Source organism: Hoplias malabaricus, chromosome 10, assembly GCF_029633855.1.
Source record: "Hoplias malabaricus isolate fHopMal1 chromosome 10, fHopMal1.hap1, whole genome shotgun sequence".
NCBI lineage: Eukaryota > Metazoa > Chordata > Actinopteri > Characiformes > Erythrinidae > Hoplias > Hoplias malabaricus.
The window spans coordinates 11,889,511-11,907,253 of NC_089809.1; the positions used below are offsets into that span (position 1 = coordinate 11,889,511).

General features: G+C 38.5%; 1 protein-coding gene across 2 annotated transcripts in view; it reads left to right on the top strand.

Moving 5' to 3' along the window:
• tmeff1b (transmembrane protein with EGF-like and two follistatin-like domains 1b) overlaps positions 1-17,743 on the top strand; it is a 169,785-nt gene that overhangs the window by 134,433 nt on the left and 17,609 nt on the right. For both annotated transcript variants that reach the window (XM_066683732.1, XM_066683731.1), the window contains one exon: positions 8,501-8,527. In XM_066683732.1, the coding sequence (XP_066539829.1) occupies positions 8,501-8,527 (27 nt within the window). The remainder of the gene's footprint in view (positions 1-8,500; positions 8,528-17,743) is intronic.

Here is a 17,743-nt window from a genome sequence, read left to right on the forward strand (position 1 = left end):
TAATTCCTTACTGTACTTAAGCACTCTTTTTCATTTATCTCTACTTAAGCATTTCCATTTTGAATGACTTTTTGCTTTAACTCCACTACATTTCAAAGTCAAATATCTTACTTTTTGCTCCACCACATTATGAATATCTGACGTTCCTTTTGGTTTATTTGTGAATAAAACAGTAGAGAGTCTGAATAAACCTCACTGGTCCACATGGCTTTATGTTTTTGCATTGACTCAATGCAGAGCCTGTGCTGTAGCCTGCACAAAGGTGCTATACCATTGTGAAAGTTTATACTTGTGCGCTTGTTGCGTTATGCTTCAGTTACACTGCCGAACCACTAGAGCTGAATTCAAACATCATCTTCAACCTTGTGTAGTACACAATATAGGGATATTAGTTTTATGGATCTTTTAAAGGAGTGTAGTGTGGAGGATTTAATATTTCTGGACTTGAGCATCTTGAAACATGTTTGTTCGATTATAGACCAATCACAGTCAATTTGGTCTGTGTAGACATTAGGAATTACATTTCTGGAGGTGCACACTGCCTACTACATAGGTTCGATACAGAAGTGTAAATTGGGCTTAATACTCGAGATAATAATACGTCATGGTACTTTTACTTTCTATACTTAAGTACATTTGAAGGTAAATACTTTGGTAGTTTTACTCAAGGGGAGATCTACAGCAGCTTCGACAATGATTTCTATTTTACTGGAGTAATATCTTACCTTGAGTATCTGTACTTGAACTCGTGTACATGGTTTATGTACTTTGTACACCACTGGTTTCTGCTGTATTAAATGAGCCTTTATCAGTGTTTTATGTACAAATATAGCAGGATTGAAACCACTGTGTCATGGAGACTTTCAGTCACCTCTGCTGTGAGGCTGACTAATTTTTGACATCACAAAGCTTGGATCATTTCAGGTGTTAGCCTGCCTATGGATAAAGTTGAAAAAAGAACAAAAATGGCGTAATGTAATGGAGGTATATTTGAGGCAAAACAACTGAGCACTTGTGACAGTGGAATTTGTAGTTGTAGAAAATAGACACACGTGTATATGTAAATTTGAAATCACAGGGAAAATTGCTTTAGGAGTTGCAAACCTGTAGATATATTTCCTCTCCCACAAATCCTTTATTGCAAGTGCACAAATAAGATTCTACACACAAGTATAAGAATATCATATGCTTTCAGTTTTGCTACAGTTGTAGCAGTAAATATGGTGCAAAACACATTCATACACTCGTATAAAACATGCACAAAAGGTTCACATTTGCAAACAAATTTTTGCTGTTTTCTTTGGGTGGATTTTTGTCTTGCACAAACACAAGTCAATACACCTGCTTGAATATACTAATTTGTGCATCTGTAGAGCCAGAGGTAGGCACTGTTCAGAGATCAGCGAACCCTTTTGACCAATCAGAGGACTCATTAGCTACGTGTTGAATGCTATTGGCTGATGTCTCCTGCCTCTGTGCCTCCTACAAAAACCCTTCTCCAGAAAATAGCATGGAGGACCAATGGTCTGTGTAAAAAATGGAATGGAAAATGGGAAAGTACTCTCTGTCAGATTTCTGATGAAGAAAGTGGCATAAAGATAAAATCAGGAGTATCTGTTACTATGTAGCATGATTATGGAGAAAAGTTTGAGGAGATTTTGGTTTGAAATGTTTTTTTGTTTTTTTTTGTTACATGTATAATGTTATTTATAATAACAGTCCTAAAATAGTCTTGCGGAATTCCAAATCTTACTTTAGAATAATTTGAGTTTAAATTGTTTACTTTTTACGAATTGATAACATTCCATTAAGTAAGATTTGAACCATAATAGGGCTGTCCCTGTAATTCCAACCATGTTTTCAAACATTTCTAGGAGAATATTGTGGTCTATAATATCGAAAGGTGCACTGAGGTTAAGAAGCACCAACAGGGATACGTGGCCTTGATCAGAGGCAAGAAGAAGATTGTTATCTTGACTAGAGCTGTCTCAGTGCTATGATGTGGCCTGAATCCAGAGTGGAATTTTTCATATATATGATTCTTGTGTAGATATGAACTACATTGTTGGGCCACAGCTTTTTCTGTGACCTTGGATGGAAATGGCAGATTAGAAATAGAAATAGCCTCTATAAGGATGTCCTTCCAGGCAGAGTGGAACACTTCCAGCTTGGTTGATCGCCATTTCTGTTCTAGATTCCGTGATGTTTGTTTTAAGGTATGGGTTTAATCATTATACCAAGGGGTGAGCTTTTCTGTCCCCTACTTTTTCTTTTAAGTGGTGCCACATTTTCTAAAGTAGATTGACAGGTATTTTCTAAGTAGTCAGTACATCTAACTCCATTGGGTCTAATGGAGTGGGAACTGGGGTTGATAGTTCTGGGAGGATTTCTGGTGGTCTGTAAAAGTTACATAATAAAAATGCATCCTTTTTGTGACCGGATTTGTAATAATGGTGGACAGAACCTCAAAAGAATTGAAGGTGTCACATTGTTTAAGACAGATATCTAGGGTATTTTGGTAAATTACACATAATCCACCTCCTTTTTCTCATCATTTTTGGCTTTGTTTATAATTATAGTCTAGAGGGGTGGCTTCATTTACTTCTGAACATTCATTTGGTCTAACCCACGTTTCCATGAGACAGAAAAAGGTTAAATTTATGATCATCATTGGCCCCTAAATGAATGAATATCCTTGAATATATCCTATTAGCTAACAGTCTAAGGTTACCACTAATGTCTGGCGCTCTGGCTCCTGGTAAACAGCTAACTGTTACTACTGGCACCCCTAAAGGAGTAGGTAATTGTTAGGAAGTAGGTCACATGGTGAGGGACAGCCACTGACTTTCAAATGGAGCACAGATGACATCACTTACCTGTGACCAATAAAGTGGTCGCTTCACATTATGGCAGGGGACTGGATTTCGGTGGCATGCAAGGACGCTGCGGTCGGTAGTCCCCTTTCCAGTGTCATGAGTGAATACTTCTCCAATGAGCATCGTATGCAAGTTTTGTTATTTTCCTCCACCAACTAAAAACCAAGAAAAACTAAACTGAACTGCCTAAGGATGGGCGTCGAATATGATGGTACTGGTCAGCTACAGTGCAGTTGAAGCAGAATCGACTGAATTGACTACATGTAAGTTGACCCCTCGCTGTGGCCCCTGACCTAGATTAACGCACACAGTATAGGGCTGATGTTCACGTCCCTTGCATCATGTAGGGATAGAGTTCATGCTATGAACTAACCTTTGCTAATTGTTTTCTCTGGGCAAGTAGATTAGTATCACTTAGCTGGCTAACTAATATATAAGTCAGGTTGCCATATTGGATTGTCTGATTTTGTTTTTTAGGGTAGTTCGTAAAACTAATTTCATGTGTAGAACGATAGTCTCCTATAACCAGAGCATTCTTAACAGGCTCCTCAGTGGGTACTTCGCTGAGTGGGGCACACCTGTTTGACATGCAAATCGGAGGAGCATGGTGTACCGGTGGGCTAGCTTTGGCCTCAACGTTAGCATTTGCCTTAGCTTTCTGGCTATGTCGCCGAGATGTCACTCATTCACCCCACTATGAAGGCTCTAATGCCAGAGATGAGGGGGTGCTAACTCTCCCTAAGGCACCTGGAGTTGCTAGCACTGAATCTCATTGTTTATCCCTTGGTAATAAGCAACTCCGGATGCACACTCCCAGCTGTTCCACTTTATCCACCAGAGAGCTAACTAGCTGGCACTTAGCACAAACACAACCACTATCATTATCACTAGATGTGGAAAACGGGGTTAAAGTAAACATGCCACACTCTGAGCAGGTAAAACAGCCAGCAGTAGCCATGGTATTGCAGATACTTACCGCTTTTGGTTGATTTAGGAACTTGCACCAGACACGTTGCTGCAGGAGCAGATGTCAGTTTTAGTTCCACTGTAATACATAATCCTGTGGAGATAATCTATAAAATAGATCTATGTATGGTTAGTAAGTAGTAAAAACAGAAATAAGTACAGAAATAACAGTAGAAACAAGTAACAGGAAAACCAGGGCGAGCCAGCTTCTTCTAAATGGGTATAGAAACAGGGTTGCCACTCAGAACACTTAACACTTTCGTCAACAAAACATATCACCCACTAACACAGCAACACATGAAAAAAGGGCAACAAGATACTTACTTCGCCAACTTGTTTTTGTGTCTGTTGTAGCTAACACTGCTGAGTAAAGTCAGTCCAATATTAACTCTTGGACAGTAGCTCTCACTTTTTCCTCCTTCCTCTCTCTGCCTTAATGTCAGTTTTACACATTTCTTGTGAATGTGTTCTGGGAGCTGTGAGAGAGGCACTCTTCTTCCTGTTACAGGTCGGAGGTGCCTCACAATCTCTCATATTTTGTATTCTGTAACAGTAACCCTCCCAACACTGGTTAAATTGCAGTATTGTATGTGTTCTGTATGAGGGATGCAAAATTAAATTATTTAGAGTCGTGTTATACATTCTAATGGCTACAGGGAGAAATGACCAGTTGAAACATTCCTTCCTGCTGTGGGACAGGAGAAGTCTGCTGCTCAGTGTACTCCTCTGATTCTGAGTTTTATGGAGGAGTGGGAGGGGTTCTTCATGACTCCATGAAACCTTTGCCAGCATCCTATTCATTCATATACAAACCGGATTCCAAAAAAGTTGGGACACTAAACAAATTGTAAATAAAAACTGAATGCAATGATGTGGAGGTGCCAACATCTAATATTATATTCAGAATATAACACAAATCACAGATCAAAAGTTTAAACTGAGAGAATGTATCATTTTAAGGGAAAAATATCTGTGAAAGATCTGCACTGCAGGCTGGCCATTTAAGTACCTGGATCCTTCTCCTACGTAGCCATGATGTTGTGATTGCTGCAGAATATGGTCTGGCATTATCTTGTTGAAAAATGCAGTGTCTTCTCTGAAAGAGATGACATCTAGATGGGAGCATATGTTGTTCTAGAACCTGAACATAGTTCTCTGCATTAATGGTGCCTTTCCAGACATGCAAGTTGCCCATGCCTCAAGCACTCATGCAACCCCATACCATCAGTGATGCAGGCTTCTGAACGGAGCATTGATAACAACTTGGGTTATACTTGTCCTCTCTGGTCTGGATGACATGGCGTCCCAGTGCTCCATAAAGAACTTCAAATTGTGACTCATCTGACCACAGAACAGTCTTCCATTTTGCCACACTTCATTTTAAAAGACCCCTGGCCCAGTGCAAACGTCTGAGCTTGTGCAGCTTGCTTAGAAATGGCTTCCTCTTGGCACTGTAGAGTTTCAGCTGGCAACGGCGGATGGCACGGTGGATTGTGTTCACTGACAATGCTTTCTGGAAGTATTCCTGAGCCCATTCTGTTATTTCCTTGACAGTGGCATTCCTGTTTGAGGTGCAGTGACGTTTAAGGGCCCAGAGATCACGAGCATCCAGTAGAGTTTTATGGCCTTGACCCTTACGCACAGCAATTGTTCCAGATTCTTTGAATCTTTTAATGATGTTATGCACGGTTGATGATGATAACTTAAAAGTCTTTGCTATTTTATGCTGGGTAACACCATTCTGGTATTGCTGCACTATCTTTCTGCGCAACAATGGTGGAATTGGTGATCCTCTTACCATCTTGGCTTCAGAGAGACACTGACACTCTGAGAAAAACTCTTGACAAAAACAAGAAAATAATTTAAATACAACAGGTTTTTTCTTTTGAGTTATGAGTATGTCCCAAATTTGGCAGCTACTCTACACTGTAACATTAGCTGCATTGCATGGATAAATTGCCCATGTTCACCCCATCCCAATTTATTGCACCGGTGAACACTCAGGTGCTTGTTAGTTTTGATCACCTCAAAGTGGTCATCGTGGATGGAAAGAGTAGCTGGAGAGAACTATTTCTTCTCAAAATGCACTACAAGCTCCTTTTGTCTTCCTGGAGTTTTCAAAGATGGTTGCGTTGGCACCAGTCCACAAAGTTGTTCACCATTCTGTTGTACTCCTCCCTTCCCTCACCAATACACCCAAAAATAGCAGTGTGATTTGAGAACTTCTGCACACTAGCAGAAAAATGTCTCTGTGGTGGCAGCCTCAATGGTACATATTCAGTAGCTTTAGTAAGGGAACATCATTTTACCATATTCTGTAATAGCTGTAGATTTACATTTGTGATGATTTTATATAGCCAATTTTATTTCCAGGGCTTACACAATCCTATAATGGAAGTTTACAAATATTCCTCTCTTTCTGCAGAAAACAATGTAGTGAACATTTAAGGAACATTATACTGTCACGCATGTCTCTCAGAACTCCAGATCCCAGAATGCATTGGACAGTCACATGACTCCACACCGTTCTCACTCACCGGAATTCTGATCATGCACACCTGTTTATCTCATTATGTAAGCCTCACTCACTCACCAGTCCATGCCGAGTATTGCCGTGATTCATTTCCGCATACAAAGCGTTATCTAGAAACCTGTCGATTCTGAATTCCTGTTACCTACCTCCCACTCGTCTTTTGGTTCTTGTCTTTGTATTGCTCCCTTGGATTTGTTATTACTCTCCAGTTTGTGGACTCTGCCTGTTTTTTGACTACTCTTTTGGCTCATCTCTAAGGTACTGTTTGTTCCCGGTATTTGACCCTTGCTTGTTTTTGTCTTCCCCTATTGGATTGTGATTAATAAAGTCTTTTGACTGTTTACCACAAGTGTCTGCCTTCTGTCCAGTCGTGACATGTACAATTATACAATATGTATCTTTGGTGAAAATAATGAACCTGCACCATAGCTTATATTTTCTGAGAGTGCAGGTGGAATATCTCAGAAGCACACCTGAAATCCTAGGTGTAAAAAGTGAAGAGGAAAGGAGCAAGTCCCTTGTGGAGGTACAATGCTGCTCAAATCCACTCTGGTGCACAGTTATCCAGTCTAATGTACTGAGATCTTCTGGTCAGCTAGTCTGTAATCCAGGACATCAGGCAGAGTATATGTGTGCAGCAATTTTCGTGTCCTGGAAAAGTAAAAGAACAAGTCTCTTACAGTGCTCCTTTCTCCTGGTGTGAATAGGCCCTGCACAGAAGGTAGATAAGTGTCCTCAACCCACACATACCGCTGATAGGCAAAGCAGTCCAATATCCCTCCCAACTGTGTCATCTTCCCACTCTGAAAATTGCTTTCCAACCTCGTTCTGTATTCCTTCTTACACTCTCTGGTTCTGAAATTCAGCTCCTTCTGAATACTCCTCGTTCCTTCTTTATCACCTACATTTAACGCCACCTTCTTCCTGTTCAGCAGGGCCTTTAGGTTCCCAGTAACCCAAGGTTTGTTGTTAGCAAAACAACATAGTCTTAGATTGTACAGCATTTTCCACACTCAAGTTTACATAGACTGTAACACAGTCTGTGAGACTATCCGTTTCCTCAGCAAGGGGTTCAAGAAGAACATCCCAGTCAGTAGTTGTAAAGCAATCCTGCAGCACATTCATGGCCTCAATAAACCACTTCCTTACTGTCTTGGTCACCATAGACGGCCTCAGTACAAGTGGTTTTATACACAGAATGTGTTCTTAGTTCCCAATTGGGGGAAGTACAATAGAGCTGTTTGTCTCCATGACACTGGCATACATCAAGTCCAGTGTCTTGTTTTCTCTGGCACAGCAACTGACATTTTATCTGGGCAGAAAATATGGTCACATGCTAACCTCTAATAGCCCAGTATCCGGAGTACACTGTTGTTCCTTTACAGTAATTTGACCCAGATTGCACCACTTACTGTTTAGCAACATTGTCAGTCCATCTCCTCTTCCATTTCCAATCATAGTGTTGTAACTACCAATTTTGCCAATACAAAACATTTAAAACCATATAGATTTTCAGGAGTTTCAACTGTAACTTTTTAATTATTTGTGATGTCAGTTTTAAAAGCAATCCTTGCAGTCTGAAACCTAATATTTATTACAAAAAAACATGGACTGTCTATTTGTGGCAAAATCTACAGATTCTGTAGATTTGAGGATGATAATTTGCCTACCTTTCAATCTAAAAGTCCTGGGTTTGAGCCTTGTCTCCGCCAACATAGTAAGTGATTGAAACTTAGAAACAGCTGGCTCTACAGTGATTTAACAGTTGTACTGTTAAATCTTGAGAAAAAATACTCAAGCAATAAACTGAACGGTATATGTTAAAACCTTAATTTACATTTTTAAAAATAAAGTTCCATTTAAAGAACCAAAGAAAGCCATTGTCAAATCTTCTATATGTCATTCATCTTCTAAGTTCCCTTTAGGCACAAGTGAACATTGTGCTTAGAACCTGTCATTGCTGTTTGTGGCTACATTTTTATTTAATTGTAATGATGTGTATTATATAAATAATATAATGTTCACAGATGTGTTTGCTCCCAGATATAGGTCCCAAATGTTTGTTGTAGCTTGGGAGATAAAATTTACTAATATGTTGACTGATTTTTTTTCTTTTTCTTTGCAGACAGCAGCTCAGGTTCTGGGGATGAAGGTAGAGAAAACTTCTTTCTTTCTTACTATGCTAAGAACAGTCCCTAATTCATCTAGTATTGTATAAATATATTTAAAAAATCCTATATAAAAATACTATATTTTCTGAAGTAATGATGAATTGTACTATTTAGAATTTGAGTCCTTTCCAGTTCATATTTTAAGATAAGTAATATTTAAAGGAGCAATTTGTAATATACTCAAATCTTAAAATGACCATTATATGTCATAAGAGATGAAGGAAATATGTTAAGTTGAAGCACAGGCATTTGTGATAGCCGTGCTGCAGCCAGTTTAGTCTGGCTGAGGAGGTCCAGTCGGGAGTGAAACTCCATTGGTGTTTCAGCCTGTGATCCCATCCACTGTCCAATCACAGTAACGTTGTCAGGTATACACACCATGGCAGACACAAACACATTGTGCTGCAGCCATAGAAGCAAGCAAGCGAACAAAGACACGTTTCATCTGGACATAAAAAGCTTTGGCATCCTTCCAAAAGCTCTATTACCAGAGGGGAGGTAAAACATGAGGAAATATTGGCCATGTATGAAATATGGGAGCAGAATGTGTAATCTCTGTTTGTGTTTTAAACATATAAACTGGGGGATTAATTCAGTTTAAGGTATGTAAGCTTCACGGTTTGTGCTTTAAATGAATAAAACAAGGAATGATATCAGACTTGGGAATGAAAACTCTATGATTTGTGTGAATTAAACAAATACATTTAGGAATACAAGCTGCATTTCGAAAGCTAATTTTAGCCTTGGATAATCTCCTATTTAATATGAAGTACTTCAGTGATATTTTGTAATTTGTCTCACAGTTTCACTCTACATTCACATACCTAAGGCCAGGGCTCTGACACATTTCAATAAGTTCATACTCTCACATGCCACACATGGCATTTCTCATGCTGAGAAATGATTAACTTTGCTGCACAGAAATGAATCCTACTCTGTGCTCCTACAGCTGTTTTGAATTACCGACCTACCGGCCAATCAGAACACCCCAAACCCCCACCACCCCACCCCCTGTTCGACAGTAAATCACTCCAAACACCCTGGCTGACAAAAACAAAATACAATAAAAGCAAACTTGAAAGCAAACTCTAAGCAAACTTGAAAACTTGAAAGTAAGAAGTTAGATCCTGACTCTTCTAGCCTTTGTGGATAGGGTTTGGCTGCTGTATATTTCTGGTTCTAACATCTTAGAACCATAGTACATCCAGATTTATTGAACTTGCCAATGTGTGGGTTCAGTTTTCCTCAACTTGGCAACCTGCCTTGAGTTTCGAATCTGGGAAGGAGGGAAGGGGGCACGGGCAGGGGCAGACACGGGCTGTAGTGATGTTCAATACCACCAATTTACTTTCTGATCTGATACTGGTTAAAATTCAGGCTGGAATCCACGATACCAACCGATACGGATACTTTGTGTAAATACACCTAATGTTTCGGAGAAATAAAAAAAAAAACTAGTGTGTTTCAAATCATACCTTCATAAAAAATACAGAGTCATTTATTTATTTATTTTAAAATCTGAAGTATATTTAGGTGCTTAGCACCCCTTAAAGCTCCACATTTTCTCCCTCTGTACCTGGATAGTGCCTGCAGCACCAAAGGACTCCGCCAGAGATGTCTGTCTTGCCCTAGCAGTCCAACCTGACTGTGCTCTCCTCTTCTCTCCACCTCATCATAAATGCCTCATAATCTGTGTTCAGTTTCACAAAGTTATTTTGTGTTGCCACAGCTCCTTACTATTTTCCACAAATAAACTGTGTCTTGTCTGTCTAAAGACTGAGTGACTGACTGACTGAACAGTGTGCCGCTGCACTTATGCATTATGCACTTACTCCAGAAGAAAATGTAGTTCCCACAAACTGTGTTTAGACAAGATCTCAGATTCCACTGTATTCCTGTTAATGGTATACCTCAAATGACTGAAGTATCAAAAGTATTGATATTTTGATTTGAGAATTGATTTTAGAGCATAAAGATCTGGTATCGGTGGTATCGATATTTTGGTATCGATCTGCACATCACTAACGGGCAAGACATACTCCACTGTTTTCAAGTGGGCTGCAATTCCAAATTTAAATGTTTGCTGTCAGTATTGCAGATTGCTCCTTTCTACAAAAAACATGCACACAAAAGTGATGTGCACACACATCTCAATGCTCAAAACAGAAGAAGCTTGTCCTTATTGAACATCAGATGCGTTTTGCTGATTGGCAGGTTCATCGGTAGCAATTATGATTGTTCAGCTCCAAAACTACTGTGACTGAGCCTTGGCAACTGATTCTAAAAGCTTTTATTTGACTCTTTTTAATCCTGATTATTCATGTATCTATTGCCCTGGACATTTTTTGGTTTTAATAGGAAATGTTCAATCATACAAACCCCATTTCCAAAAAAAAGTTGGGAATATTCACAAAATGTAAATAACAAAATGCAAGGTTTTGTAAATCACTTCATACTTATATTTTATTGAAAACAGTGCAAAGCTATTTTTAATGTTGAAACTGAATAAATTAATTGATTTTGGAAAAATGTTCACGTATTTTGGATTTTAATGCAAGTGTAGTGTAGTAAGGTACACTGAAAAATATAAATATATTTCTATATTTATATTTATAGTTTTATAGCGTTGACCTTATTCAAACTCCTCTAATCTCTGATATTTGACTTAATGATATTAATTAAAGTTTATAATTGGCTTAGGCAATTAAAACATTACTAATTAGTTTGAGAGTGAATAATAATCACGCTAAGTGAGTACGTCAGGATTTTCAGGAAAATAATGAACAAATTGCAAACACTGTGATTTCAAATAATGAGAGTTTTATTAATAAAGAGAAGATATTTAATTAACATAGCGTAGCCTTATAATCTCACGGTATCACAACAGGGAAAACCGATTTTGACCTTAAGGTGGGTTAGGCACTACTGGCTTGTGATTAAATTGTTGCTAACTAAGGTTTAATAAATGGTACATTATAAAGTGATTAACTTAGATATCAGCTCCTGGAAAAGTGTGAAATACGCTAGCTTACTTTTGCCGTTTCACCGAGCTGTCGCGTCCTGCTGTTTAATCTCCGTGCTCTGGGGTTGTTCTCGTCGTTCCCACGTGGTGAGAGAAAGGCCCGCTTATGGAGGATCTCTTTCCGGTTGAGTTGAAAACTTTCGACTCCAAGCTGAGTTCCGTCGATCGAGATTTCCCTTCTTTGGATTTTCACAGGTGTGGCTGGTTTCCACCGGAATGGAGCGGCTTTTTCAGAGTATTAGCTAGTCTCGTTGTTCAGTTTTCCAGGAGTAATATCTTCAGGAATCAACTTATAACGTTAATATATCTGCTATCGACTAATCAAAAGGTTGATATCTTATTCTGGCCACAAATAAGTTTCACCTGCTTTGATCACTCGTGAGATCACACTTCGATGGGTAATAAAACATAAACAAGATTAAAAGAAAAGAAGATATTCAAATTACTCGACGTATTAGTAAAACTTCATACTATTAGCTAATTTCGAGACGTCTCTCGTAAGCTTTCAATGAAGTCTCTGAGGTTTTTCTTTGTTTCGTTGTCGGCGTGGAGAAGAAAGCGTTTCTTTGTCGTTTCAAAGTTTCTCGGATTTTCTCGCCGTTATTGTTGTCTTTTCTTCTCCGTGAACTGTTTCTTCTCGTCGGCTGAACTCTTCTCTTCTTGGCTGCTGAACTGAACTTTTGGATCTTCTCAACTGCTGAACTTCGAACTGATCTGATCTTCTCCGTTGAGCTGCTCTGTGTTTTCACGCGGGCGCGGTCACGCCCTAACGGGAGATATCCTTTTCCTGATTGGGCACAAATTCAGTCTCACGTGACTCTCGCGAGGGGGAGAGAGTAGAAGGGGGTTTGAATCATTGATTCACAGAGAAAGAATATGAATTTCGCGTATCGAAATTCTTATACCTGTTATCAACGTATAACAATGAGTACACTGGACTATTAATATCAACTGTTTACATAAGGTTCCATCTTTACGTCCCATTTATGATGCTATGCTAGAAAGGAATACTAATCCGTATTCTCTTATTCAGAGGTAGGATTTTTTTTTCATGATAGAAACAATCCACAATATACAACATTTCATTAGGAGGTAGGCATTCATCTAAGGGTACAGAAAGTGACATTAATACATTTGTTTATACACAAATAATTCAGAGTTCGACTATTTTCCGCTATGGTTTCGGCGACTCCGAGCGAGGAGTAGTTTCGCCAGTGTCCATTTGGGGTCGCTGTTGGTCCATGTGTAGGTGAGTCAACGGGGTTCACTCGAGGTCACTTTTGGTTTAAACATTTGTTGATTCCCGTGGAAGATAACGGGACATTGAGGTGCCACTTTGTCATAAACGGGATTATAACCCTTCCTTTTGTTTGAGGTTCCTGTCTCTTAAAAGCATTATAAAAATTGGTTATCTCGACAGTTCCTGTTAGTTAAAAGAGAGAAGGGGGTGTTGGGGCCATGTGTTACTTTAAAGGGTTCTTTGATGTTTTAGATTGGGTGTGTGTGTGTGTGTGTTTGTGGGGGTGCAGGGTCCTGGTCAGAGTGAGAAAGGTTTAATTCAAAGCCTTTCATTTCATTATTTCTTCATTGTCCGGTATTCATATTTGGCCCATACTCCACTACACAAGCAACACAGTTTGAAAAAAATTGAGACATTTTAATGCTGTGTGGAATTACTTCTACTTTTAATAACACACAGTAAATATTTACAATCTGAGGAGACAAATTGCTGTAGCTTTAAAATTGAAATATTTTCCCATGTCCCTTGATATAGGATTTCAGCAGCTCAGCATCTCCATTATAGGGTTTTTTATTTCATTGTACACCAATTGTTTTTTAACTGGTGACAAGCCTAGACTATATTTTTAAGGGGCCAAGCACCAAAGGTGCCACTCTTGCTTTTACACTGATTTTTCTTATTAGGGGTATGAGCACGAAGTGCTTGAAACCCTATTATAATTGTTAGGTTTTTTAGGGGTTCGAGCACCCTAATGTTTTTGTTCCGTTTTTAGGGTTCCAAGCACTGCTAGTTTTTGTTTTATTGTTGCTAATAATACATCAAAACTAAAATGATTAGTATAATTTTTTCCTTCCATAAGGAGGGTTTTGCACAGACCAAACCATAAGGTCTAGAGACATGAAATATGGTCAGCTAGTAGTACTCTTCTCCCACTACTCAGGCAAATTAAATGACCCCAATGAGCCTGATGGTTGCACTATAGAGCAATATTTTGACCCCTTTTTGTATAATTATTTATAATGATAATAATTCAAAGTATTTGAATTTACAGTTCCCTTGTGGCATAACATGCAAGCAACTGTTTTCTTGACCCATAGGTTTGGGGTTCAAATCCCAAGCTGGATTGCTGTGGCAGAAAAATGCTTTTATGAATGCTGTGAGAACCTTGCATGCTGCAAGGTTCTGATAGAGTGTTTTATTCTTGTTAGTAACACCACAAAACTGAAATGCTGAATAAATTCCTTTTTTTTTGCCTGCATAAAATATGAAATAAAATATAGCTTGTTTCCATATTACTCCACCCTTTCAAGACACTCAAAATGGGGCTCTGCAGAAGTCACTTGTGGCTTGACATGAGAGCAACTGCCTCCTGACCCATGGGTCAGTGCAGTGATTGAAAAATTTGTTTGTTGTGGGAGTGTTTTATGAAGAGAATGTTACAGGAAGGTGTTAGAATGAAAACTAATGTTTTAGGAATTGCAAAATCTTAAACAATGACTGAATTTGTGCTTGATTCCTAACTGATATTCAGTGTCAAACAGTGTAATTGAATGATTGAGGATGGCTGTGGTGCAAGCTTTCAGTGCTTTACTTTGAATGCAGATAGTCAGGGGTTTGAATCCTGTGGCTTTAGTTTGGTGTGTTTCATGCATGACTTATTCATCCCAACGTTAAAAGAGTGCAATGAAAAAGTGTCCAAGCTCATTCTATAAGTGCAGCAACCTGTTAGTGATTAACCTTGGAACTAGACTGCATAGGTTCGAATCCAACAGATGTTTAAGTGGCTAAAGGGGAATGTCCGAAATTTTCTCATATTTAAGGTTATTTCACGAATTGAACATAGAATAAAGTACATTTTGATGGAATTGCTTCAAAAATTGCTACTCTGAAATGATGAATATGTTCATGCATGACTACATATTGACTAAAATTTTTAATAGTGTAATGAATGCAGTGAAATGCCAAGCATGCAAGTAATGCTACTTGCAGTTGGCTTTGTAACAAGAATGGGCTTGGGTTCAAATTCAGCAGCTGGTTCATGTGCTGAGTTGAAGCATTTTCAGTGCATGTCACATGTTGAAGGTTTCACAAGTGTATCCAAATCAGAAATAAAAATTAATTTAAAGCAAAAAGAGTTGCAATGAAACCCATGGTGCCAAGTAATGCTATGCCTTGCTTGGCCCCCTGTAATTGCTGCCCCCCTGTAAAAAAAAAAAAAAAAAAAAATATATATATATATATATATATATATATATATATATATATATATAAACCAGATTCCAAAAAAGTTGGGACACTAAACAAATTGTGAATAAAAACTGAATGCAATGATGTGGAGATGGCAAATGTCAATATCTTATTTGTAACGTCCTAAGAAAGTCGAAAGAGGCTTTATAGAGAACTTTCCTCAAACATCCCCTCATAGTCCTCTGAACGTCTCCTGGTGGTTCTATAAAGATCGTATAAGAACGTCCCCTGTAACATTTTGGCGACCCAGCAAAATGACGTTCAGGGTACAAACCGGATTCCAAAACAGTTGGGACACTAAACAAATTGTGAATAAAAACTGAATGCAATGATGTGGAGATGGAAAATGTCAATATTTTATTCGTAATAGAACATAGATGACAGATCAAACGTTTTATCTGAGTAAATGTAACATTTTAAAGGAAAAATATGTTGATCCAAGATTTCACAGTGTCAACAAATCCCAAAAAAGTTGGGACAAGTAGCAATAAGTGGCTGGAAAAAGGAAATTGAGCATATAACGAACAGCTGGAAGACCAAATAACACTAATTAGATCAATTGTCAACATGATTGGGTATAAAAAGAGCTTCTCAGAGTGTCAGTGTCTCTCTGAAGCCAAGATGGTAAGAGGATCACCAATTCCACCATTGTTGCACAGAAAGATAGTGCAGCAATACCATAATGGTGTTACCCAGCATAAAATAGCAAAGACTTTTAAGTTATCATCATCAACCGTGCATAACATCATCAAAAGATTCATAGAATCTGAAACAATTGCTGTGCGTAAGGGTCAAGGCCATAAAACTCTACTGGATGCTCGTGATCTCTGGGCCCTTAAACGTCACTGCACCTCAAACAGGAATTCCACTGTCAAGGAAATAACAGAATGGGCTCAGGAATACTTCCAGAAAGCATTGTCAGTGAACACAATCCACCGTGCCATCTGCCAGTTGCCAGCAGAAACTCTACAGTGCAAAGGGGAAGCCATTTCTAAGCAAGCTCCACAAGCTCAGACGTTTATGCTGGGCCAGGGGTCTTTTAAAATGGAGTGTGGCAAAATGGAAGACTGTTCTGTGGTCAGATGAGTCATGATTTGAAGTTCTTTTTGGAACATTGGGACGCCATGTCATCCAGACCAGAGAGGACAAGGATAATCCAAGTTGTTATCAACGCTCCGTTCAGAAGCCTGCATAACTGATGGTATGGGATTGCATGAGTGCTTGTGGCATGGGCAGCTTGCATGTCTGGAAAGGCACCATTAATGCAGAGAACTATGTTCAGGTTCTAGAACAACATATGCTCCCATCTAGATGTCATCTCTTTCAGGGAAGACTGCATTTTTCAACAAGATAATGCCAGACCACATTCTGCAGCAATCACATCATCATGGCTACGTAGAAGCATCCGGGTACTGAAATGGCCAGCCTGCAGTCCAGATCTTTCACCTATAGAGAACATTAGGCGCATCATAAAGAGGAAGGTGTGACAAAGAAGGCCCAAGAAGATTGAACAGTTAGAGGCCTGTATTAGACATGAATGGGAGAGCATTCCTATTTCTAAACTTGAGAAACTGGTCTCCTCTGTCCCCAGACGTCTGTTGAGTGTTGTAAAAAGAAGGGGGATGCCACACAGTGGTAAGGGATTTTTCCCTTAAAAACAACAAGCAAACATATTTTTACATCTATGCAAATATTTATAAGTTGAATAAGTAATACATTTATTACTTATTCAACTTATTACTTATTTAACATTGAGTACTTACATTTATTCTACATTACATTTAGTTACATTTATACTATATATATATATATATATATATATATATATATATATATAGTTGGGACACTAAACAAATTGTGAACAAAAACTGAATGCAATGGTGTGGAGGTGCCAACATCTATTTTATTCAGAATAGAACACAAATCACAGATCAAAAGTTTAAACTGAGAGAATGTATCATTTTAAGGGAAAATATGTTGTTTCAAAATTTCATGGCGTTAACAAAAAACACTCAACAGACGTCTGGGGACAGAGAGACAATGACACTCTGAGAAGCTCTTTTTATACCCAATCATGTTGTCAATTGACCCAATTAGTGTTAATTGGTCTTCCAGCTGTTCGTTATATGCTCAATTTCCTTTTTCCAGCCAATTATTGATACTTGTCCAGACGTTTTTTGGGATTTGTTGACACTGTGAAATTTTGAATCAACATATTTTTCCTTTAAATTCCTTTTACTCAGATTAAACTTTTGATCTGTCATCTATGTTCTATTACAAATAAAGTATTGACATTTACCATCTCCACATCATTGCATTCAGTTTTTATTTACAATTTGTTTAGTGTCCCTATATATATATATATATATATATAGTTAAATCTGGCCCTTTCAGGGCAACCATTATGCTGATGTGGCCCTCTGTGAAAATGAGTTTGACACCCCTGCATTATTGGAACATTATATTTGGTTGAGCATTTGGATTATTTGGGTGGGCAACAACAGACACGTTGCTTCTTCCAAGAAATACGGTATATATAAAAGAGGGAGTAGTTAATTGAGAATAGGTGGGAGTGATTACAACAAGAAATTTATTTTTAGGACTGGAGGATGGGGTTGTGTGGAGGGTTGCAAATACACTGGAATAAGAGTCTGGGTGGGCAGGTGATTCCTCTTTTTTGGCCACCAT